The sequence below is a fragment of the Osmerus eperlanus genome, chromosome 12, assembly GCF_963692335.1.
Source record: "Osmerus eperlanus chromosome 12, fOsmEpe2.1, whole genome shotgun sequence".
Lineage (NCBI taxonomy): Eukaryota > Metazoa > Chordata > Actinopteri > Osmeriformes > Osmeridae > Osmerus > Osmerus eperlanus.
This window is the reverse complement of record NC_085029.1, coordinates 9,055,262-9,073,786: the sequence shown is the minus strand read 5'-3', so window position 1 is coordinate 9,073,786 and position 18,525 is coordinate 9,055,262. Positions and strand designations below refer to the sequence as shown.

At 42.9% G+C, this 18,525-nt stretch overlaps 1 protein-coding gene across 6 annotated transcripts; it reads right to left on the bottom strand.

Annotated features, from left to right (window-relative positions):
* Nucleotides 1–106: 106 nt before the first annotated feature.
* On the bottom strand, nucleotides 107–17,886 carry arhgap27 (Rho GTPase activating protein 27). 6 transcript variants are annotated; one of them, XM_062474577.1, is made up of 18 exons: nucleotides 17,684–17,886; nucleotides 15,792–16,641; nucleotides 7,150–7,602; nucleotides 6,484–6,720; nucleotides 6,126–6,206; nucleotides 5,762–5,863; nucleotides 5,111–5,203; nucleotides 4,197–4,264; nucleotides 3,888–3,975; nucleotides 3,419–3,520; nucleotides 3,124–3,222; nucleotides 2,829–2,937; nucleotides 2,604–2,726; nucleotides 2,310–2,408; nucleotides 1,922–1,999; nucleotides 1,474–1,605; nucleotides 1,180–1,285; nucleotides 107–1,017 (listed from the first exon to the last, which is right to left on the bottom strand). In XM_062474577.1, the coding sequence occupies exons 2-18, from the start codon at nucleotides 16,623–16,625 to the stop codon at nucleotides 840–842; spliced, it is 2,982 nt and encodes a 993-aa protein (XP_062330561.1). In that variant the 5' UTR covers nucleotides 16,626–16,641; nucleotides 17,684–17,886; the 3' UTR covers nucleotides 107–839. The 6 variants fall into 6 exon arrangements, with proteins under 6 accessions (XP_062330561.1, XP_062330562.1, XP_062330566.1 ...); XM_062474578.1 differs by having other exon boundaries at nucleotides 5,111–5,200; XM_062474582.1 differs by lacking the exons at nucleotides 15,792–16,641; nucleotides 17,684–17,886 and adding an exon at nucleotides 14,525–14,609.
* Nucleotides 17,887–18,525: the final 639 nt, after the last annotated feature.

Genomic DNA, 18,525 nt, shown 5'->3' with positions numbered 1-18,525 from the left:
AAATATTGGAATTCAACTTTCTACTTGAAAACCTTAAAGAATAAATAACTGTTGACTGGTCAGTAGTAGCCTACTAAAAGTACAACTTCCCAACACAGAGTGAAATTACATTTTTACAAAGTTATTTTATTAAAGGATGTACTTTTCAGTAATATACAGCATAAATATATGCTATCTATTTCTATGTACAGGTCATAATCTCAGAACCAACCACCTTCATTTTGGTCTTGTTGTTAGGGTCTAGACTATTAATGCTAAGAAGAAATATTACAGAGATAAATTTCATTCATTATTGCCACAAAATGTGCCTCTTGGAAAAGTGCCGTCTTTGTAAACTGTACAAGGATGTCACATGTCTAACTCACAGCAGGTTGTTGGTATTATTCTCTTTTGCACAATTCTATATTACAGTAACAGGCAGTGTGGTTAATCTTAAAACGGAGTCAAACATTTGCATGAACACAGAACTTCATTGTGTCAATGTATTTAACAAAACATAAACATTCAAATACTTATTTTATCGTTTATAAAATATACCAGGAATGATAAATCCAGGTCTGCCTTTCTGGCGAGAGAGGTTAGGATGATATCTAACAATTGTAATGTGAATGTAATCTAAATGATAGTCAAGATCTACAAGAAGGCATTCAAACACGTTAAACTGCAGTAAGTCACACTGCCGCTTCAACAGCAGGATGTGACAGAAATCTGAGAGTCCTCCCTACTGTGGCTAGCTAGCTCACTCAGACTACATCTCCTGTGTACAATCTGTGCTTTCTGATCCTTGCAATGCGAGCTTTGTTGTGTGATCCTGCCTCTGAGGGGAGCGTCTGATTCGGTTAGCTTGAGTAGAAGATCTGCTCGTATTTGTTCAGGATGAGCTCCACGATCTGGTTCTGGAACACCATGTGCATGGTGATGTTGGCTGACTCCATCTCAGGCCTTAGCAGTGTGGGTCCAAATACGATGGCCACGTTCTGCACAGTCATCCTGTTCTCTTCCCCAAACTCGATCACCCTGGAAATGACAAACCGGAGTTGGACCACACATCCATTAGGCTGGATCATCCTAGTTGCACCTATAGTGTTCTCAATTTCCTATCTTTAACATGTAAGAAGAGTGGTTCAACTAGTATTTACATATCGTTATTAGGATGTGAGAATTATGTACAGGACATACTTCCGTAAATGTCCAAACAGAATTTCCATGGTGTCATGGTTGGCTGGAGGAAGAGACTTGACGAGATCACACATATAAGACACTTTCAAGTTATAATCAGCGGTTCCTGAAACGGGAAAGAGAAATATGCAAGGTTACACATGTTTTGTCGTACGCTTTGCCAAATGATTTGCATGTCACATTAGTAGTAACTGATTCACGACCAGAACGGCCAACAATGTTGGTCGTTGGTCACCGTAAGACTATGACCAGGATGTGTCAGTAAGAACACTGAGGTGATGACTCGCTGCTTACTGATGGCTGCGATGAAGCTGTTGAAGTGGCTGTAGGGGAACAGGGGCTCAGGAAGCTCCCGGAAGAACAACTTGAGGGCCCCTGTGATGACGTGGATGTCCTCCCACTGGCCGTCCTCCAGGTCCAGCTCCTCTGCACAGCAGAAACACATCAACAACTGTCAAAGAGTTGAGGGGGACCATTGGCACAATGAACATAATCAGACAGCTAACGTGACATATCAGAGTATGCTCATTTTTAGATTCTATTGTAGATGCATTGTATTTAAAGCACATACTGTCAGACTGTTCCTGTTCCTAACCATGGTAATACTGTTTGAACGATGCACTTCTGGTCTTTGATTAGTTGCTGTCCTTGCTTTATGCTTTTTTTTGTTAATTTCTTTGGGTAAAAGCATCTGTTACGTTAATAAATGTTTGTGTTTAGATGGCACTGAGTGTGGCATCACCGTGATCTGCCTTGAAGCGTAGTTTCTGGATGACAGCCAGGTTTCCACTGACCCTGTAGATTCCATCGATGTCCAAACCTGTCAATACATCCACCAGCAGAGTGCTCAGATTCTCAGAGTACTCCATTACTGCATGTTTTACAGCGTCAAGGGACATTTTATTTGGATGAGTAATACATTTAGTCATTTTTTTAGCAGACGCTCTTATCCAGAGCGACTTACAGTAAGTACAGGGACATTCCCCTCGAGGCAAGTAGGGTGAAGTGCCTTGCCCAAGGACACAGCATCAGTTGGCATGACCGGGAATCGAACTGGCAACCTTCGGATTACTAGCCCGCTTCCCTCACCGCTCAGCCACCTGACTCCCAATAATAAACTATGAATGTACCTCTCCTCTCAACTGCCCTGATGCATTTCTCAACAAAGCTGGGAACAGTATTCCGTTCCTGAGCGCAGAGTGTAGCCAGATGACATCCAAACACGTTGTCTGAGGCAGGGGTGGTGGGGGGGGGGGTGTGGGGGGGGGGGGGTGAAAACAGTATTTTTGTTAGTATATGAGGACCAAAACAACATACATTTACAGGGTTTAAAAGAACCTCTTGGAATTCATTTTGAAATGTCATTGCAGAACCACAAAAGGCAACTGGTGCCTGGTGCACAGCAGAGAGGGCTGTCGGCACACCTCGGAAGTATCCTTTCTCCTTGACAGACTGCAGCGTGGGCCGTTTCATGAGGAACTTGATCAGCTTGGTGCGCACCTTCTTCTGGTCCGTCTCGCCGTGGTCCCTGACCTCAACAGACTTGGCTGGGGAGAGAGGATGGAGAGGATGAGTTCTCCAAACATTACCGACACGCTGTGGTTCATTTTCCCGGGGGCCGTGGGCGAGACCTCGAGGCTCTTACTTACACATCCTCCTCTTGTCCAGGGCGCCCGGGGATCGGTCCTCTCTGTCCGTGCTGGACGACTTCTCGCTGGCTTCCCCTTCCTCCTCCTCCGAGTGCTGCTCTTGTTGCTCCTGATGCAAAATGAACAAAGGTAAACAATGGTACCCAGCTCATCGGTACAGTGGACAGCTTTCAATGATGAGAGAGGCTTTTTCACTTGGTGGATGCCATCTTTAAAAGCATGAAAGTATCGCGTTTTGGCTTTGGTGTCAGCATGCTGTACATTGCCACGCGCGCAGTCAATTCAAGGGACTTACCAGCTGTCGGATGGTGTCGCCAAGAACTTTGTGCCAGTCACTGATGATGCTCTCTGTGTCATACTGGATCAGGAACTCAACACCGTTTCGGCTTTTCAGCTGTAGAAATGAAACATATATAATCTAATATGTATTCTTCCAACTTGGGAACACGTTTTTAGTTCCAGACTTAATCTCTCAAAATAACATAGCATGACATGCACTGTAACAATAAAAGAAAACTCAAACCTAAGGTACTTTAACCCATAGGAAAGGTGCTTACACACTGCATGCAATAGTAACACATTCTTCACACCTCTAAAACATTCTTTTTGCTGGATTTGTCCTTGGGGGCCCAGCCAATCACAGCCCCTCGAAGCTCCACTGTGACCTCTGGGACAATCTGATTGATTTTATTCTGTTGAGAAAAGCATGGTTGTTATATAATATAAAACTGACAGCAATGAATTCCAAAGAAAACATTTGAACAAAGCACTGGCTGTTTTGTTAGACTCTGAAGGTTTGTCAATGGTACATTGCATTGTACAAACATACACCAAAGGCATAGAATTCTACAAGTCAAGTATGACAATATGAATGATTATACATAGGCTTTTAGTCGATCCACTTTGAAACTAGGGTGCAAGTAAATGGTGCAATCCTCATTCCTCCCCTCAGAAATGTTCACTTTTACATATGGCGTTTACATATGGCGGAATGTACAGTCCACAAATGCAGTCAGGTGAGTGAGTTGCCTTGGTGATCAGTGCAGGTGGAGTCCCTACCAGAGCTACCGGAGCTGCAGACTTTGGGTCTTTGTGAAATGTTAGAACTCCTCCGTGCAGAACAGTCCAACACTGGGCCCAGTTCTTCCTGAATCAGAATCAGAAAGGGTTTTAATCGCCATGAAAGTTTGCTCAGACAAGGAATTTACTTTGGCAGGAAGGTCCTAGAGGCCACATGAGTATGTATGGAAACCATGATGATTTAGAGAGCCACGGGGACATGAAGGACAAACTGGGCCTTGTGTTTGAATAAGTAGGAAGAATTCCATGGCTGTCATGTGCCAAGTGAAGGGATGAGGTCCGAATTACCTTACTCTTTTGCCGTTCTCGGACACTTTTGTTTTGTTGAGGATGCCAGCTTTTTCTAAATTCTGCACCTAAAGAAAAGGATCCAAATACAAGCTTGTTTTCAGCATGTTTTCTTTAGAATACCTTTACTTAAGGTAACGCATGCTCCTCTTAGCGTAACGGTTAAGAAAAGCTAAGCAAGTTTCCGGTAAACGCGCCAAGATATTTTACAATACACCCAATGGACCACACAAGGACAGTGTTTGACAAATCACAACATGGAAGGATTTTGTGTGGTCCGATCTATTAACGTATGATTGTAGACGTGTACAGTTTTGTGCAGCCATGTACAGCCGCATACCATAAAAACGTAATGTTTTCTTTCTAAATTCAATTGATACTTAACAACGCTGTGAATGTTTCACAGAACGGGATGTCCTTTTTGCGACACAAGGCTCAACAGGGAAAATCCCACACCAGGAAATATACTGTTGGCCAGGGGATATTTGATTTGCACTGACTCAGCCCCAAAGCAAACATACCAGAAGTGCACACACTTCATAGAGGAATACAATATCAGCCTGTGAATTCACATGAGCAGCCTTGTCTCACTATATATTGTACTTATCAACCCCATAGATAACATGAACCATGTATCTATCAGGTTGGTGTTCTAAACATTAAAAACTAACAGTGTTCTGCAAGAACGTTGGGGTCAAACAGTAAGGGTTTCTCCAGACCTTCAGAGAGAGAGAGAGAGAGAGAGAGAGAGAGAGAGAGAGAGAGAGAGAGACACAGAACACCATTGAAAGAGGCACAGGACAGTTCACACACAGTATTCTGGGCCTTCATCACAGACAGTGCTGGAACAGAGCTGTCATTTTCAGCTCTGGGGCTGATCCAGTGTAATCAGTATCAGGAGACCGGGCACTCACGTGATGCTGAGTCTCTGGGGAGTTGCTGGCGCTGGAACCCTCACTGTCGAGGTCCGAGGCGTTCCTCCTGTGTGTTGGGAAGAAGAACTTCTGCTCGAAAAAACGGGAGACATAGTTGAGTGCGGTCATTATTTGTATTCGTACCCAGTCAAATAAAAAAATTATGTACACGATAGTTCTCTTGGCCACAAATATGACATGTGATACAATCATGAATGCAAAACCAACTAGACTTTGCATGCAGGCTAGGATATGTTTTTTCACAACAACAAAGGGTTAAAAGAGAACCCTAACTGAAAATGCCTGAGTTGCTTCTATTTCTTGTTTTTGGAACCAGGAGCCTCAATATGAGAGCTGTCAGGTATTCTAGACTGGCTCCCAGGCTCTCCTTTCTGCCTGACAAACCCCTCTGGTTACAGCCAGATGCTGCAGAACCGTCACTCATTATACCCCCACCCCACCCTACCACATCAGGTTCAAGTTCAGGTTACTTTATTTGTACCCGTAAGTAGATTTGGTCTACAGTGGACCAGTTTATACACAAACAGTGAACATTCAATCTGATAAAAGATTTACCACATCATATTAACACAGATCTGATGAGGTGTGTGTGTGTGTATATGCACATGGATACTGAAATGCAGCACTCACCCCATCCTCCTGGGCTCTGCTGAGCTGAGCAGGGCACATGGTGTGTCTCCAGTTCACCTCGACGCCATTCCCCACATTGGAATGGCCTGAAGCTACAGGGGCCTAAGAGGGTCAAATCATAAGGGGTGACTGAAACTGGATTAACAAAGAGCTTTGATCTAAAAGTCTAACAATAGGGTCAGTGTCTTTCATACAGGAAATGCTACCTTAACAGCTTGATACTAGTAAAAGAAGTGCAAGTAATCTGGCTGTCACACTGTGGAGGAGGAAGTCAGCTAAACAGAGGGGTCATGCTTATGTAGCAGTAGATAGAGCTGCACATCCAGTGTCTCGCACATTCAGCAGTAGCAGAGGTTGTCCGTACCTCAGGCAGGTTCCACTGGGATCTGGAACCATCTTTAAGGTAGTAGTAGGTCTTCCCTCGGTCATCCAATGACTTGATCCACTGTCGCAAACCACACAATACAAAACATGTCTTACTCAGCCTCAATAAGTTTTTGCCTAAGGGGCGGAGGAAACCTCTTTGAAATGTAGTTACGTAGAAACATTAAGTATTGTCTGTTCATGTTTGTAACAACCTCATAACATACAGCTTAATTGTCAACAGCAAAGCGTGGCTTCCAGCTCGTTTTCAACACAGACAGGACTAGAACGCCACGTCACAACCCACTACTCGCTAAAACCATGTACCCAGACTGGCCTCTCTGACCAGCTCCAAGTACCTGCTCTTGGGAGTGTTCACAAGTAAACACCCACGTTCCATCAGGTTCCACCAGGAGGCTCCAACCCGGTGGGGCACTCCGGTCCAGATTGGCCCTGGGGAGGGGCGCCCGGGCCACAGGGTTGAGGGCGTAGTCCGGGGAGAAGTTGACTGGAGACGAGGGCTCGTGCTGGACCTCGGCATAGTCTGCTGATGAGGAGTACTCCTCCGCTGGGTAATCTTCTACTGGTAAGGGAGGCTGGAGAGAGAGAGAGACACAAACCCACACACGGGGTGTGCATGGACACATATATACACACACACACGTGTGTGAGCACAAAGTCACATCCATATAAATACACATGGCGGAAGTGGTGGATACTAGCATACCTAGACATCAGACTGCGTGTCAAAGCTACTCATATTTGCAGAAAACTTGCAGGGTTGGACACGTGCAAGTATCAATTGGACGTCGACATTGTGTCATTTAAATCACGATCGGGGGCATTGTGAAACCACAAAGAATGAGGCAAGTGCATTGTTAATGATGGGCTCAGACAGCTATGTAGGTGCAAGGGATTTCAATCCATTAAGAGCACACCATAAGAGTGTCGTATTTACAGACCTCCCCTGGGTGGAAACTAAATTAGGAGCCGAAGCGGCAGTAAGTGGAGCATCCAGCCCTTACCGGCATGTCCTCTCGTGGCGTGTTCCCACCCAGAGGCTCCATCGGAGGGGGAGACGGGCTCAGCTGCTCCGGGGGCTCCCAAGATGTTGCTCCCGACGCTGGGTTGTAGAAGTACAGACGGCCGCTGGTCTCATCCACCAACTGCTCCCAGTCTGACGCCCAGGCAACAGGGGGGGAGGCAGCGATGGAAGACAGGCCGGGGGACTGGGAAAGCGAGAGCGAAACGAGGTCCTCCATCGGTGCTTCAGGGTCCATGGGGGGGTCTAAGGGGTTGTCCCAGGTGGTGCGCCCCGTGGCGGGGTGGTAGTAGTACTCCTGTCCGCTCTCTTGGTCAGTATGGACCTCCCATCCCTCTGGATCCAGATACGGAGAGCAAGGAGGGGACTCGGAGATGCTCTGGCGGAGGGCTGCTACATTGGCGTACACGGCGTCGTTGGCACTGTCATCGTCCGACTTTGGAACAACCAGAGACATCGGGTTTCAGATGCGAGTCAGCAAGTACTGTGGATAGTGTGACCACTGCTTCCAAGACCAATGCAGGTTGAAAGAATGCTGATATGCACCAAACGAGTCAGGCCTCAAAGCAGAAATACTTTTTTGTGTCACCACTCAGTTCAAGGGTAGGTACAGTAGAAGTAGTTACTTCATGTACTATATATTTATATATATATATATATATATATAAATAGTTTACACATATATATATACATATCAGAAAGAGTAATAGAGTCTTTCTTCCAGAACACTGTTAGCACAGGAAGTTACCTAAAGCTTTTTTTATTTATGCTTGCACTCCCGACCACAGACAGGTTCCTCCTACTTTTACAAACATCGCCCACACTCCTATTGGCCGTTGGTGGTTGACACTTGTGTTACTAACTGTTGTTAACTGTTGTAACTGAATGTTACTGATGCCACAATATCGAGATGAGTATAGTCAAAAGGGCAAGGATTATTTCTAAAATTGCACAAAGGAACTTTAAAACACTGCAGTCTTCAAATACACAGAGCCTTACAGCAACACTAGCTTTCTTCAACTGCAATATGATCTCATTATAACAATCCTTTCTTGATTCCCTGTTACTTTCACCACATAAAACACGCTCAGAGAACTCTAAAAAGTGTGGTACAACTGTGATACACTTGGTCACCGCATTTTTAAAAATAGATGGATTCCTAATGTCCCAGAAGCAAAACATTGAATCGTACCTGCATCCCAAAACGGCTTTTCCGTCTGAATTGAAGACTCCTGGGACATATAACCGACAGCCCTGCATATCCAGCCATCCTGTGCACTGGGAGACAGACGCTACTGCCTCTCTCTCACTCTGAAGAACACTACCTTCATGTAGGTCTTCTCACCACTCCACAGCAGCCAGGTTATATTTAACAATGCGCTGTGGGTGTGGTGGTTGAGAGCATGAGCCACTCTGAGAGAGACATATGTCCTTTATGGTCATCCGTGATCATGATCGTCGTAGCTAATGCCTGATCATCGCTCCATGGTAATCAATGCACACGACCAGACAACTGACCCCGGCAATGGCTTTATTGTAAAGACAAGAGAGACTAGAGCATGATGGAGATCAATAAATCCAACTGGGAGTCAGGTGGCTGAGCGGTGAGGGAATCGGGCTAGTAATCTGAAGGTTGCCAGTTCGGTTCCCGGCCGTGTCAAATGACGTTGTGTCCTTGGGCAAGGCACTTCACCCTACTTGCCTAGGGGAGGATGTCCCTGTACTTACTGTAAGTCGCTCTGGATAAGAGCGTCTGCTAAATGACTAAATGTAAAATGTAAATGTAACTCGCATTTCGTTCGAGTAGATGTAGGTTGAACGCCCCTGGAGAGACTCACCAAAGGGACCACACACAAACCACCAGGGAGAACTCGAAAAGAAGCGGATTTCACATGGAGGAATACCAACGTCAATGAGCCACAAGGAGACGTTTTACGGTTTAAGCTCGTCTAATACCCACTGAGGTGTGTGCTGCTTGTAATGATCACGCTTCAGTTAATGCAGCCACACACTCTACAGCTGAGTTAATATCCGTGTATGGCCAAGCAGGAAGCTACAAGTGTGAACAAAACTAGGCACAAAAGACCACAGTTGTCCAACTATCGATGTATAACCTGTATTCTCATCATGCACACTGTCCTATTTACAGCTAAGCACAAGAATAGTTGTGGATCTACCTGAGTTGCCACTGGCAGAGTCATTTCCCTCCTTGAGCCAAAACCGGGCCGGATTTTGGAGTAGAGATCCACCATGTTGATGTAATTCCAATTATAGCCATATAGCTAACTAGAAAACAGCTGCACTGCCCAACATACTAAGCTGGGTTTACTGTCTAAAGATAAGGCAAGCCGACACATCCTAGCACACACAATACCCCTTCAGCAGCACATCCTCTCAAACAGCAGCTGCGGCTGCTGGCAGCTAAGGACAGATGCAGAAACTCAGAAAGGAGAACTGCCTACTTGGTTACATTGACAAGGGTTGTGTGTGTGTGTGTGTGTGTGTGTGCGCGCGTGTGTATGTGTAAGAAAGAGAGTGAGAAAGCATGAGACGGGGAGGAGAAAACAATTTTGCGTACAGGTCATTTCCTCCTACTTCCTGTCTGCCTTGACAAAAATGAAAAAGTAAAATTCGACATCGATGTTTCAAAGAACATTTACTTGAGTGATAAATTAACTAGCAAGGAAGCTGTGGCAGAGCAAGATGCATATAATGGCCATAGATTTCCATAATCGATTGTATGAAAGTCATAGTCAAGTTAAATAGTCAAATATACAAATATACAATATCAAGCATTTGTGTGTGTGTGTCAGTAAAATGACAACTTCATCAAATTACCAGAATGATTGTTAAATCTGTTTAATTCTGTAGAACTGCTACTGCATATTGCTACAGCACTGTTTTGCTCATTTCGGATAAGGAAGGATGATGATGTAACACAATTGCAAATGTCCAAAAGAATCTATAAAAACATATCACAAAAATGTTGATGCAATCCATTTACCTGTTAATCCTCACTGCTCAAATTCACAAAGACAATAAAAAAGGTACACAACGTGGAAGTACATTTTACAGTAAAGACTATTATGAGCAAAGGTTCGCTGGGCTTCAAACAGCAGAGTTGGTAAATGCCTCAGACAGGAAGCTTTGAGAGTGGATCATTGCTCAACCATCTCTTCCTTCCAGATGCTGTACCCTTCTGGCTCTGAAAACGTAACTAACCCTTGAACAGTCTGACCTTTCATAGAGCCTCATGGAAATGGCACTTTGGTAGGCGTTAACTACAGGTTGTGGGAAAACGCAATTTCCCTGTTGACTAGATTGCAAAATAGCCTGTTTTTCTCATTTGCTGTGACAGTGTTCTAATGCATCTGATCATGAACTGTGGTGTCAAACAAGGGGAATGATTACACTTTGTGTTTGGTACATGTTTTCTCACTGAATGTTATTTATTATAATAATTTCCAAGTGGAAACTATGTCTCACAACATGTCCAAGTTTACAACAATAACTAAGGGTGGGTCTGTCAGAATGAAAATAAATTCAACATGCTGGAATGCGAACCAATGGGTGACATAGTTGTCACCAGAAACTGGGTTTTGAAAGAAAGTAGTTGGGAGTTCTACTTTGCATATTGTTTATTTGGATACATGCTCCTGTGGCTGGAGTGTTTTTGCCTAAAGGTGAACATGTTGTCTATCCTCTTTACATGGTCATGTTATTCAGTTCCTGGAACAGCCTAAAAATGTCCCTTTCAAAAAATATTTTGTTATTCAATGAGTCTGGGAATACTATGGGCTTTATGTTACTACAACATACGTGGTGTATTCTGGTACAGAAGGCCACGGAGATTTGACCCTTTGCTCCAGCCTTTTCCAATAGGTCCTGAATTTTCTCAGTTAATAATGTTTCTCAGTTTAAAATTTACATTTATGCAATTAGCAGACGCTTTTATCCAAAGCGACTTCCAAGAGAGAGCTTTACAAAAGTGCATAGGTCACTGATCATAACAACGAGATAGCCCCAAACATTGCGGGCAGCCAAAACATGAAGCCTACAGTGTGGAAAACCAAATAAGTGCCAAAGGGACATTGCTACCACACCAGAAGCACTGATGGTATATGTTACTAAAGGGTACCGGATTGATCTAAAGAGACGGAACTGAACTGAAGTTGAGATTTCTTTACACACAGGTGAAACTAAAGACCAAAAACTAAAATGCTTACATCTGGTAACATCTGTGGGTACTTTTTATTGAGTAGTGGATCTGAAATTAAAAGAGGTGGAGGTACATACTTTCATGAATAGCCCTCTCCTGAGGTACTGTTCACCCTGACTCACTAGCTGGAGGCTGGGGTGCCAAGACAAGCTCAGACACCCAGTACGAAACTAACCCACTAGTTTCTAACACTAGCTGTGTACATGTCAGTGCACCAGTCATATTATCCACCAAGGACTTACTTACACACTTACTTAGTTTGCAAATATGTACAGTTCCCTGACAATTTCTCGATTTAAATCACTTGCAACACAATTAACAGGATTAAATTAAAACATTACAGATATATCTTAATCTATAGATTTCTTCCATTTTGAAGCCTATAACTCGAAATGGAATAGACATCCCCCACTGCATAGACCAAAACCCTAGTTGATTACTTAACCACATTAGCAACCATCCAATCAAACAATGGGGGAGCCAATTGGGGCCCAAATCACGCCACAAAATACACAGTCGGGCTATTGAAAGAGTCAGGCTCCACCCCCTATTACATAACTCCTCATGGCCCAGAATCGAGTAATACCCAGAGAATGCATCCAGAGGTATTCTACTTATTCCATACTTACCTAGGGCTTCTGTTTTCATACTTTTCTGCATCCCAAGTTGCTAATCTAATATCAACAGACCATAAGAGCTCTCAGTCTTCAAGGACATGAACCACATCCAAAGTCCAATCCTTCAAAAAAAGATCAGGGTCAAACTATTTGGATCTAAATGTGTGAAGTGTTTTATGAAAACAGAAAGGAAAACCAATCTTAGACATCATTGCAAAATGATAATAATCTTATAATACACTTGAGACTGTCAGGTTTATTAGAAGTACGAGGAGACATGCGGGACCCCCTAGAGAAGATAACTAACAAACCTGTCGAGCACCTTGGAAAAATGTAGGCTTTCCACCTCCTACTGTCAATGGTATGTAAAATACTTAATATGTACTTAAAAGTATTTTATTGTCAAACCGCACAGACCAGCACAGGGTCAGACTGGGCACGGACATTCTTAGGACAAAACAACGCAAAGCAACCTGGCATAACATGACATATAAGTACTCAGAACAAGTTTACACCTATGACAAGTTAACATGTAATATAATAGACCTTCAAGCAGAAGCATGATTATTCGACTCCTCTCATTCATTACTGCAACTAGCTTCATGAAGCTACACCACATCCCATGTCCGCACAGATTCCACGGCAGCCAAAAGATGTGAAGCGCACACAGCGCTGAGGGGGAACCAGGTAGATAACATGCCACGCAACTCACCTGTCAATCGATGCAACTGTCGTGTTCCATCAGAGCGCGAACAGAGAGCCTCAGTGTTGCAACTGCCGCAACCTCTCAAACGACCTGTTTGAGCAGTTTCCCAGCACCTGATTTGGTTATAAACTCCATAGAGCTGCTTGCTCCTCTACGTGATGTCACCAGGCAGGGACCGTGTCTCTCTAGTGCCTCGTCTGATTACAGCATGGCAGAACAGAACGGACACTGTTAGCTGAATTGTAAAACTTGCCAAAATATGAAGGGGTTGAACCACAAAACGAAGATCGGCCCCTCTCTCTTCTCTTTGTTAGTTCTTGGGGACATGGGACTGGCTGAAGCATTTGGATGAAATGTATGGGGATTACCCAAACAGTTCTAAATACTGGGATAATGCAGACAATTTGTGAACGCACAAACAACAGATGCATGTCACTCCTATAAAATTGTTTGCAATCCAATAAAAAAGCATATTAGTTTAGTAGAAGTAGAAATAATGTTAATAGAAAAACAATTTACCAGTTCAAAGTCAAATACAACAACTACAATCTGTTGTCAGCACTCACGTTTCCAGGGCTAAAAAATGTTTGCCTTTCTCAGGAATTTGTAGCACATGGCAGATCATTAAGGATCCAGAAAACATGGATGTCTTGTGTCACTCAGTATAACACTGTACAACCTCTGTTTTAGTCTGACACAATTAGTCTCAGGAATTTGGCAATTTACAGATTTGTCAAGGATTAAGGAACACAATTAGTTGCCGTTCATTAATGTCATAATAATGTCATAATACACAGTGGTGTTCAGTGCCAGGAAGACCAGAACAGCCTAAATCTGAGGATGCCATATCTAGGGGCTGTTCAATCACCAGTGATTACAACTCCAATGCCAGACATTAGTGGAGTCAAACACACCTAGGGGGCTTCAGAGAACAACTGTGCCATGTACATGCACACTCGATAGAGTGACCTATATATGGGCTAACTACTAGTAAAGACATTGTAGAACCCACACTGTGCCTCTCAGTTAAACCCCCACACATCACCATGGAGACCTCCCCTCCATTGTAGGGAAGTAGGGCTCCACTTGAGGGGTCCTGGCACGTCCAAATAAGGCTCAGCTCTATCCTGACAGTTAAAAGAAATAAAGGACCGCAAATTCCCAAGAGAACAGGAAGTAACAAGTCCTGATTTAAGTAAGTTAAAATACAGTTATAAGATTAATAATACGCTTATTATTATTATTACACATAATGATTTAACGTGCTCTTCTTCCGTAAATTTCAATGCCCTACAGTTGCCCTACTGAATTGAAATTAGCACTAACTAATATCGCTCAAATATCAATAAGGCCCTAGCCGAAATAAAGTTTGTAAATGTTTGGCCTGACGTCACTCACTTTACCTTGTAACAGGTGAAAGGCAGCTGTAGAGGTCTCAGGTTTCTCCCTTTTAATTTTTTTGCTATGGTGAAAAAACAACGCTTTCGTTAGCAAAACTTCATAAGGCATTTGCCATGGTTTTGTTTCTCTGCGCAGACATAACATGCTCGACGTCATTGGTGCTCTGGCAACCAGGTAGCAGCTGGAGTCAGTCGTTTGGGAGTGGTTGAAGTTTCAGATTAACTCCTTCATTTCTGTGTCGACTCGCATCAGCGGGTGAAACCTGTTTAAAACCTGTTTTGTTGGGCTCATCAAGGTTCCACTGGCCTGAAAGTTTTCCAAAATGTTACATCACGGTAAATAGTTTGGGATTTTTCAGAAAACGTTGTAATGTGCTTGCATGTGCAAAGTAGACCACAATAAAATCCATACACACCAACAAACGAGTCCCTCTGAGCCTTGTTTTAGAGCCTTCTGTAAGTTCCACCGGTCTGAGAGAACACCAGCTGCACTATGTGCAGTATTCAAGGGGCACTCTTGCCTGGCAAGCACAAAAGGACGACAGGGCATTCATACGTAGATGAGCTGGAACCGCTCCACCATGGTGTCCAGATATCTCAAATGCCAATTTTAGGAATTTGTCTATTAGATTAACAAGAACTTCTCTGTATTCATCTCTAAAAAGTGATGTTGCGGATACTGTAACCACAGTGTAGCTTTCAGTGACTGTCATACATAAGTACATACCTTTCAATTCACATCATACAGGCTAAATCACACAAGTGACATACATCTTTAATCCAGATCACAAGCCTCACTCAAAGCATCTTTTGCCTCATATTATTTACGATTCCGCCAACAGTTTCCCAAATGTGATATGGTTGGGGCTTCTTTTTGCCTGAGCCATACTGAACACAAAACCTGACAGAAGTACAGCTCATACTTTTCCTCCTTAACTATTTGGGTTGTTCTGTGAATCAGGGAAAATATCAGACCTCTCCAATCTGTAAATAAACACCAGTGAGTCTAGCATAATGGAGGCTATGATGGTAGTTCCCCTCTCTCCCGTTCTATTTATGTTTTTTTTCTCCATCTTGTACTGTTTTTACACACATTTTTGTTGGCCCAGAGACTCTCAAAACTTCACAAAAGGGGACAATTCATATTTAGGGGTTTTCATACTTATCTAGCACAACCAATAACTTTTGTATTCAACTCAGCTATTCAAGTATTCCCTTAAAGCTAAAATGTGGCTTATATGTTTCTGTGGCTTAAAAAGGGTGATAATAAGGATGCAAATACCTTCTCCCCAATCCATCAAGGAGTGTCTGATACTAGAGGTCTCTCTTTTGATATACCAAAATGATTGATACAAGGAAATCACACAAGTGCAATCGGAGCGTCTCTTTCCACTTGATTGGTTAAAACTTATTGGGATTTGCATGTTTCCCCCATCTTTAATGTACTGTACTAATGTGTATATATGTTGTACTACACATATACACTGTTTATACATATTTTTCATAGGGTTGTAAAAATAACAAGGGGAGTCAAAATGACTAAATAGCACCCTCTGGTGCCCGATTATAATAATATCAACAGAGACAATGACCAAGTTTCAATGTATTCAAAAACAGACTCTAAGATCAATAAAATGTGAATGGTATGTATGTAAGAAATGCACCGAATTGTGATAATCTTACCTGTGCTTTTGGAAGGGGTACTGTGGCAGGATTAATGTTTTGAAACTCGCTCAGCTGCTGGAACACTTCTGTTCCAGTTGAAGCCAGAGATGTAGGAAACACTGGAGGTGGAAGATCCATCAACTCTGGGGTCTTTCTATCTGATATGGTCTCATAGGTGTCTGAATCTTGGTATTCGGAGGGCTGCCCACTAGGATCTCCCTGCGTCGTATGCCCTTCAGAACTTCCCAGTTCCACGATCAAAAGGGGTTTGCTAACTGACATCACCTGGGGAACTTCACTTGGGTCTTTGGATACAATATGAGGTGACAGGTAGGGTTGCTGTGAGTCACTGACTCCAGAAGGTTCTGAAGTGAAGGAGAAACCTGCAGCCACACTGTATCTCTTCGGATGATGTTGGACATCCCTGGATTTGGCTGATGCCAGTTGTCCAAGCACAGGCTGTGTGTGATCCGATGTCTTAATGCCATTGCATTCTCCATGGCAACCAAACGTGGACATTGTGAGAGAATCATCCGTAAATGCCTGAACCCTTGTACTAGCTGATGTTGTGCATGGTTTATTTTCTGGTTCTCCGCCAGACAATAGGTCAGAGGATGTCTGGCTTTTAGCGGTAGAGTCTATGATTGACTGAGCAGCTGAAGGGAGCTCTCTCACATACTTGACAGGAATGTAAAAGGGCTTTGTCTGGAGGTCCTTGCAAACATGCCACCAGATTTCGTTGGTTTTGGCAACCAGGATGTACCTCTCATTGGGCTTAATGGACACCTGCCTCCCATTTCGTGCAATGTACTCAAATTCATAATCCACCAATACAAGGTTCATCTTTTCCATGCAGCCACTGTCGGGTCTGTGTGGGAGGCAGTTAGCACAAAAGAATGGTAATTGGAGAGCTGGAAATAGAGGAAACACTTAGTGAACTACATGGAAGATGTATATGTATTTGACTTCATATCAAAAAACATTTCTGAGCCAGAGTCACAGGATTCGGTTGTATTCAATTCAATCCGAATTTGTTTGGTTTGCGACCTGTTACTCATGACAGTAATAATTTCCGACCCCAGTTATTTGGGGTATGTTATTTGAAGGAAGAACTAATGAAGAGGTTGAAGAGGTAAACTTTGTGACATTCAATGTGCATCTGCTTGTTATCACCAACTTCCACTTTTTATTTTTATAGCAGCATTTTTAACTTCTGCCTGACATTATCTACAAAAGGAAGGCAGGCTGGCCAGAATATAATATAGACTTCAGTTCATGCAACCTGCAACAATGCAAAGGCACCTGCAAATGTTCTGCCATACACTCAAACAAGACTGTGCCCACAGAACAGGAAACTTGCACAATCCTGAGGTAAACATCACCCTGGCTTTGTGTTGCACTCTCAGTTTCCCATGAAAGGACCTGTGAGACCCCTGCTTCGCAGAATCACTTCCCCATTCCAACTTCAAGTATGACAAATTTAACACGAGAAGCAATACTCAAAGCTTGTCACTCTATAATAGAGAATATGGTTATGTAAGGCTTGAAAAAAGTTTTTTTCATGCAATTGAAAATGGCAATTACTGTCCATCTCAATGCTGCAAACCAAGTAAATGGAACTTTCGTGCTTACAGTACTCATAACAGTTACTAGATTCAACAACTGATGGTACATGATGTTTTGTTAAGTATTTGAGAAACTTGAAAGAGACAATGATAAAAAACCTAGATCCAAAGATTAAGAGACTAGATAGACAATGACACATGATGTGTAAGCATGTAATATGACTATCATCACTGGAGAGGAAGTCTATTGTCAGATATATTATATTACAACTCACACACTGACATTATTTTCATCATTAGACACTCAATATTTACATTCAAGACGTAATTAAAGACGGATTGTACCTTCAGTTCGGAATTTAGAAGAACCAACTGTTTTCAGTGGAGGTCAGGGCATCAGTGAGAGGGCTTCAGCTTCAAATACAAATTCAGACTCTCCTTCATTTTCTCCTGTATAATACAATTCCCTTCTTCTAAATAACACCAGAACCTGAAGTCCAGTTAGACTCGACTATCATCCAGTAAATGGGTCTTCTCATGTGCCTCTCTCATTTCCTGTTATACTCTGTCGTGCAACTATATGCAAAGTAGGGTTGACATGGAGACAGGAAGATGAGTAGTGCTGAGCTACGAGACATGGGAGGCTTGACTGGAATCTTCTCTAAACCTCCCCCACAGCACACACATAAACAACTTCCTTAATACTGAAATAATGACTTGATGCATGCATATTGAGACTGACAGCAGTGAGTTTAAAAACTGTGAGTTTATGTGATCTTTAAGGATTGTTTCAGCCATAATAATAATAGAAAAAAATACAACCGTACACGAAAGGGTGAATATAGTTTTGGGATGAAGATTTGGGACCAACTAGGATTAAGGTATGGTTAGATTCAGTGTTGAAATAAATTAACTGGTAGTTGGCCCGTCCATTTTCAAGTTTATTTGCTTTTAGTGCAGGGTTTCCTATTTGTGATTTGATCAGTGATCATTGATCATTTTTAACATGACATTGCCCAAGGTCTGCATTAATTAAAGACTGAAAACTATTTAGCGCTATGGTTTTCATAACTTTTTAAATTGACTGTCAAACTAAAAACAATTCTATTAATTTGTAAGCCCATCCTCATATGTTGTAGCCTACACATAACTGACCTAGGCCCAGTCATGTTGGTAGCCATGTACAA

Coding starts and splice junctions, on each gene's coding strand:
- arhgap27 (XM_062474577.1), bottom strand. CDS start 16,625: ATGGAAAAGATGAACCTTGTATTGGTGGATTATGAATTTGAGTACATT. Junction 4,265..5,110: donor CCCCAGAGACTCAGCATCAC/GTGAGTGCCCGG, acceptor CCTTTTCTTTAG/GTGCAGAATTTAGAAAAAGC. Junction 2,727..2,828: donor CCTGGACAAGAGGAGGATGT/GTAAGTAAGAGC, acceptor CTCTCTCCCCAG/CCAAGTCTGTTGAGGTCAGG.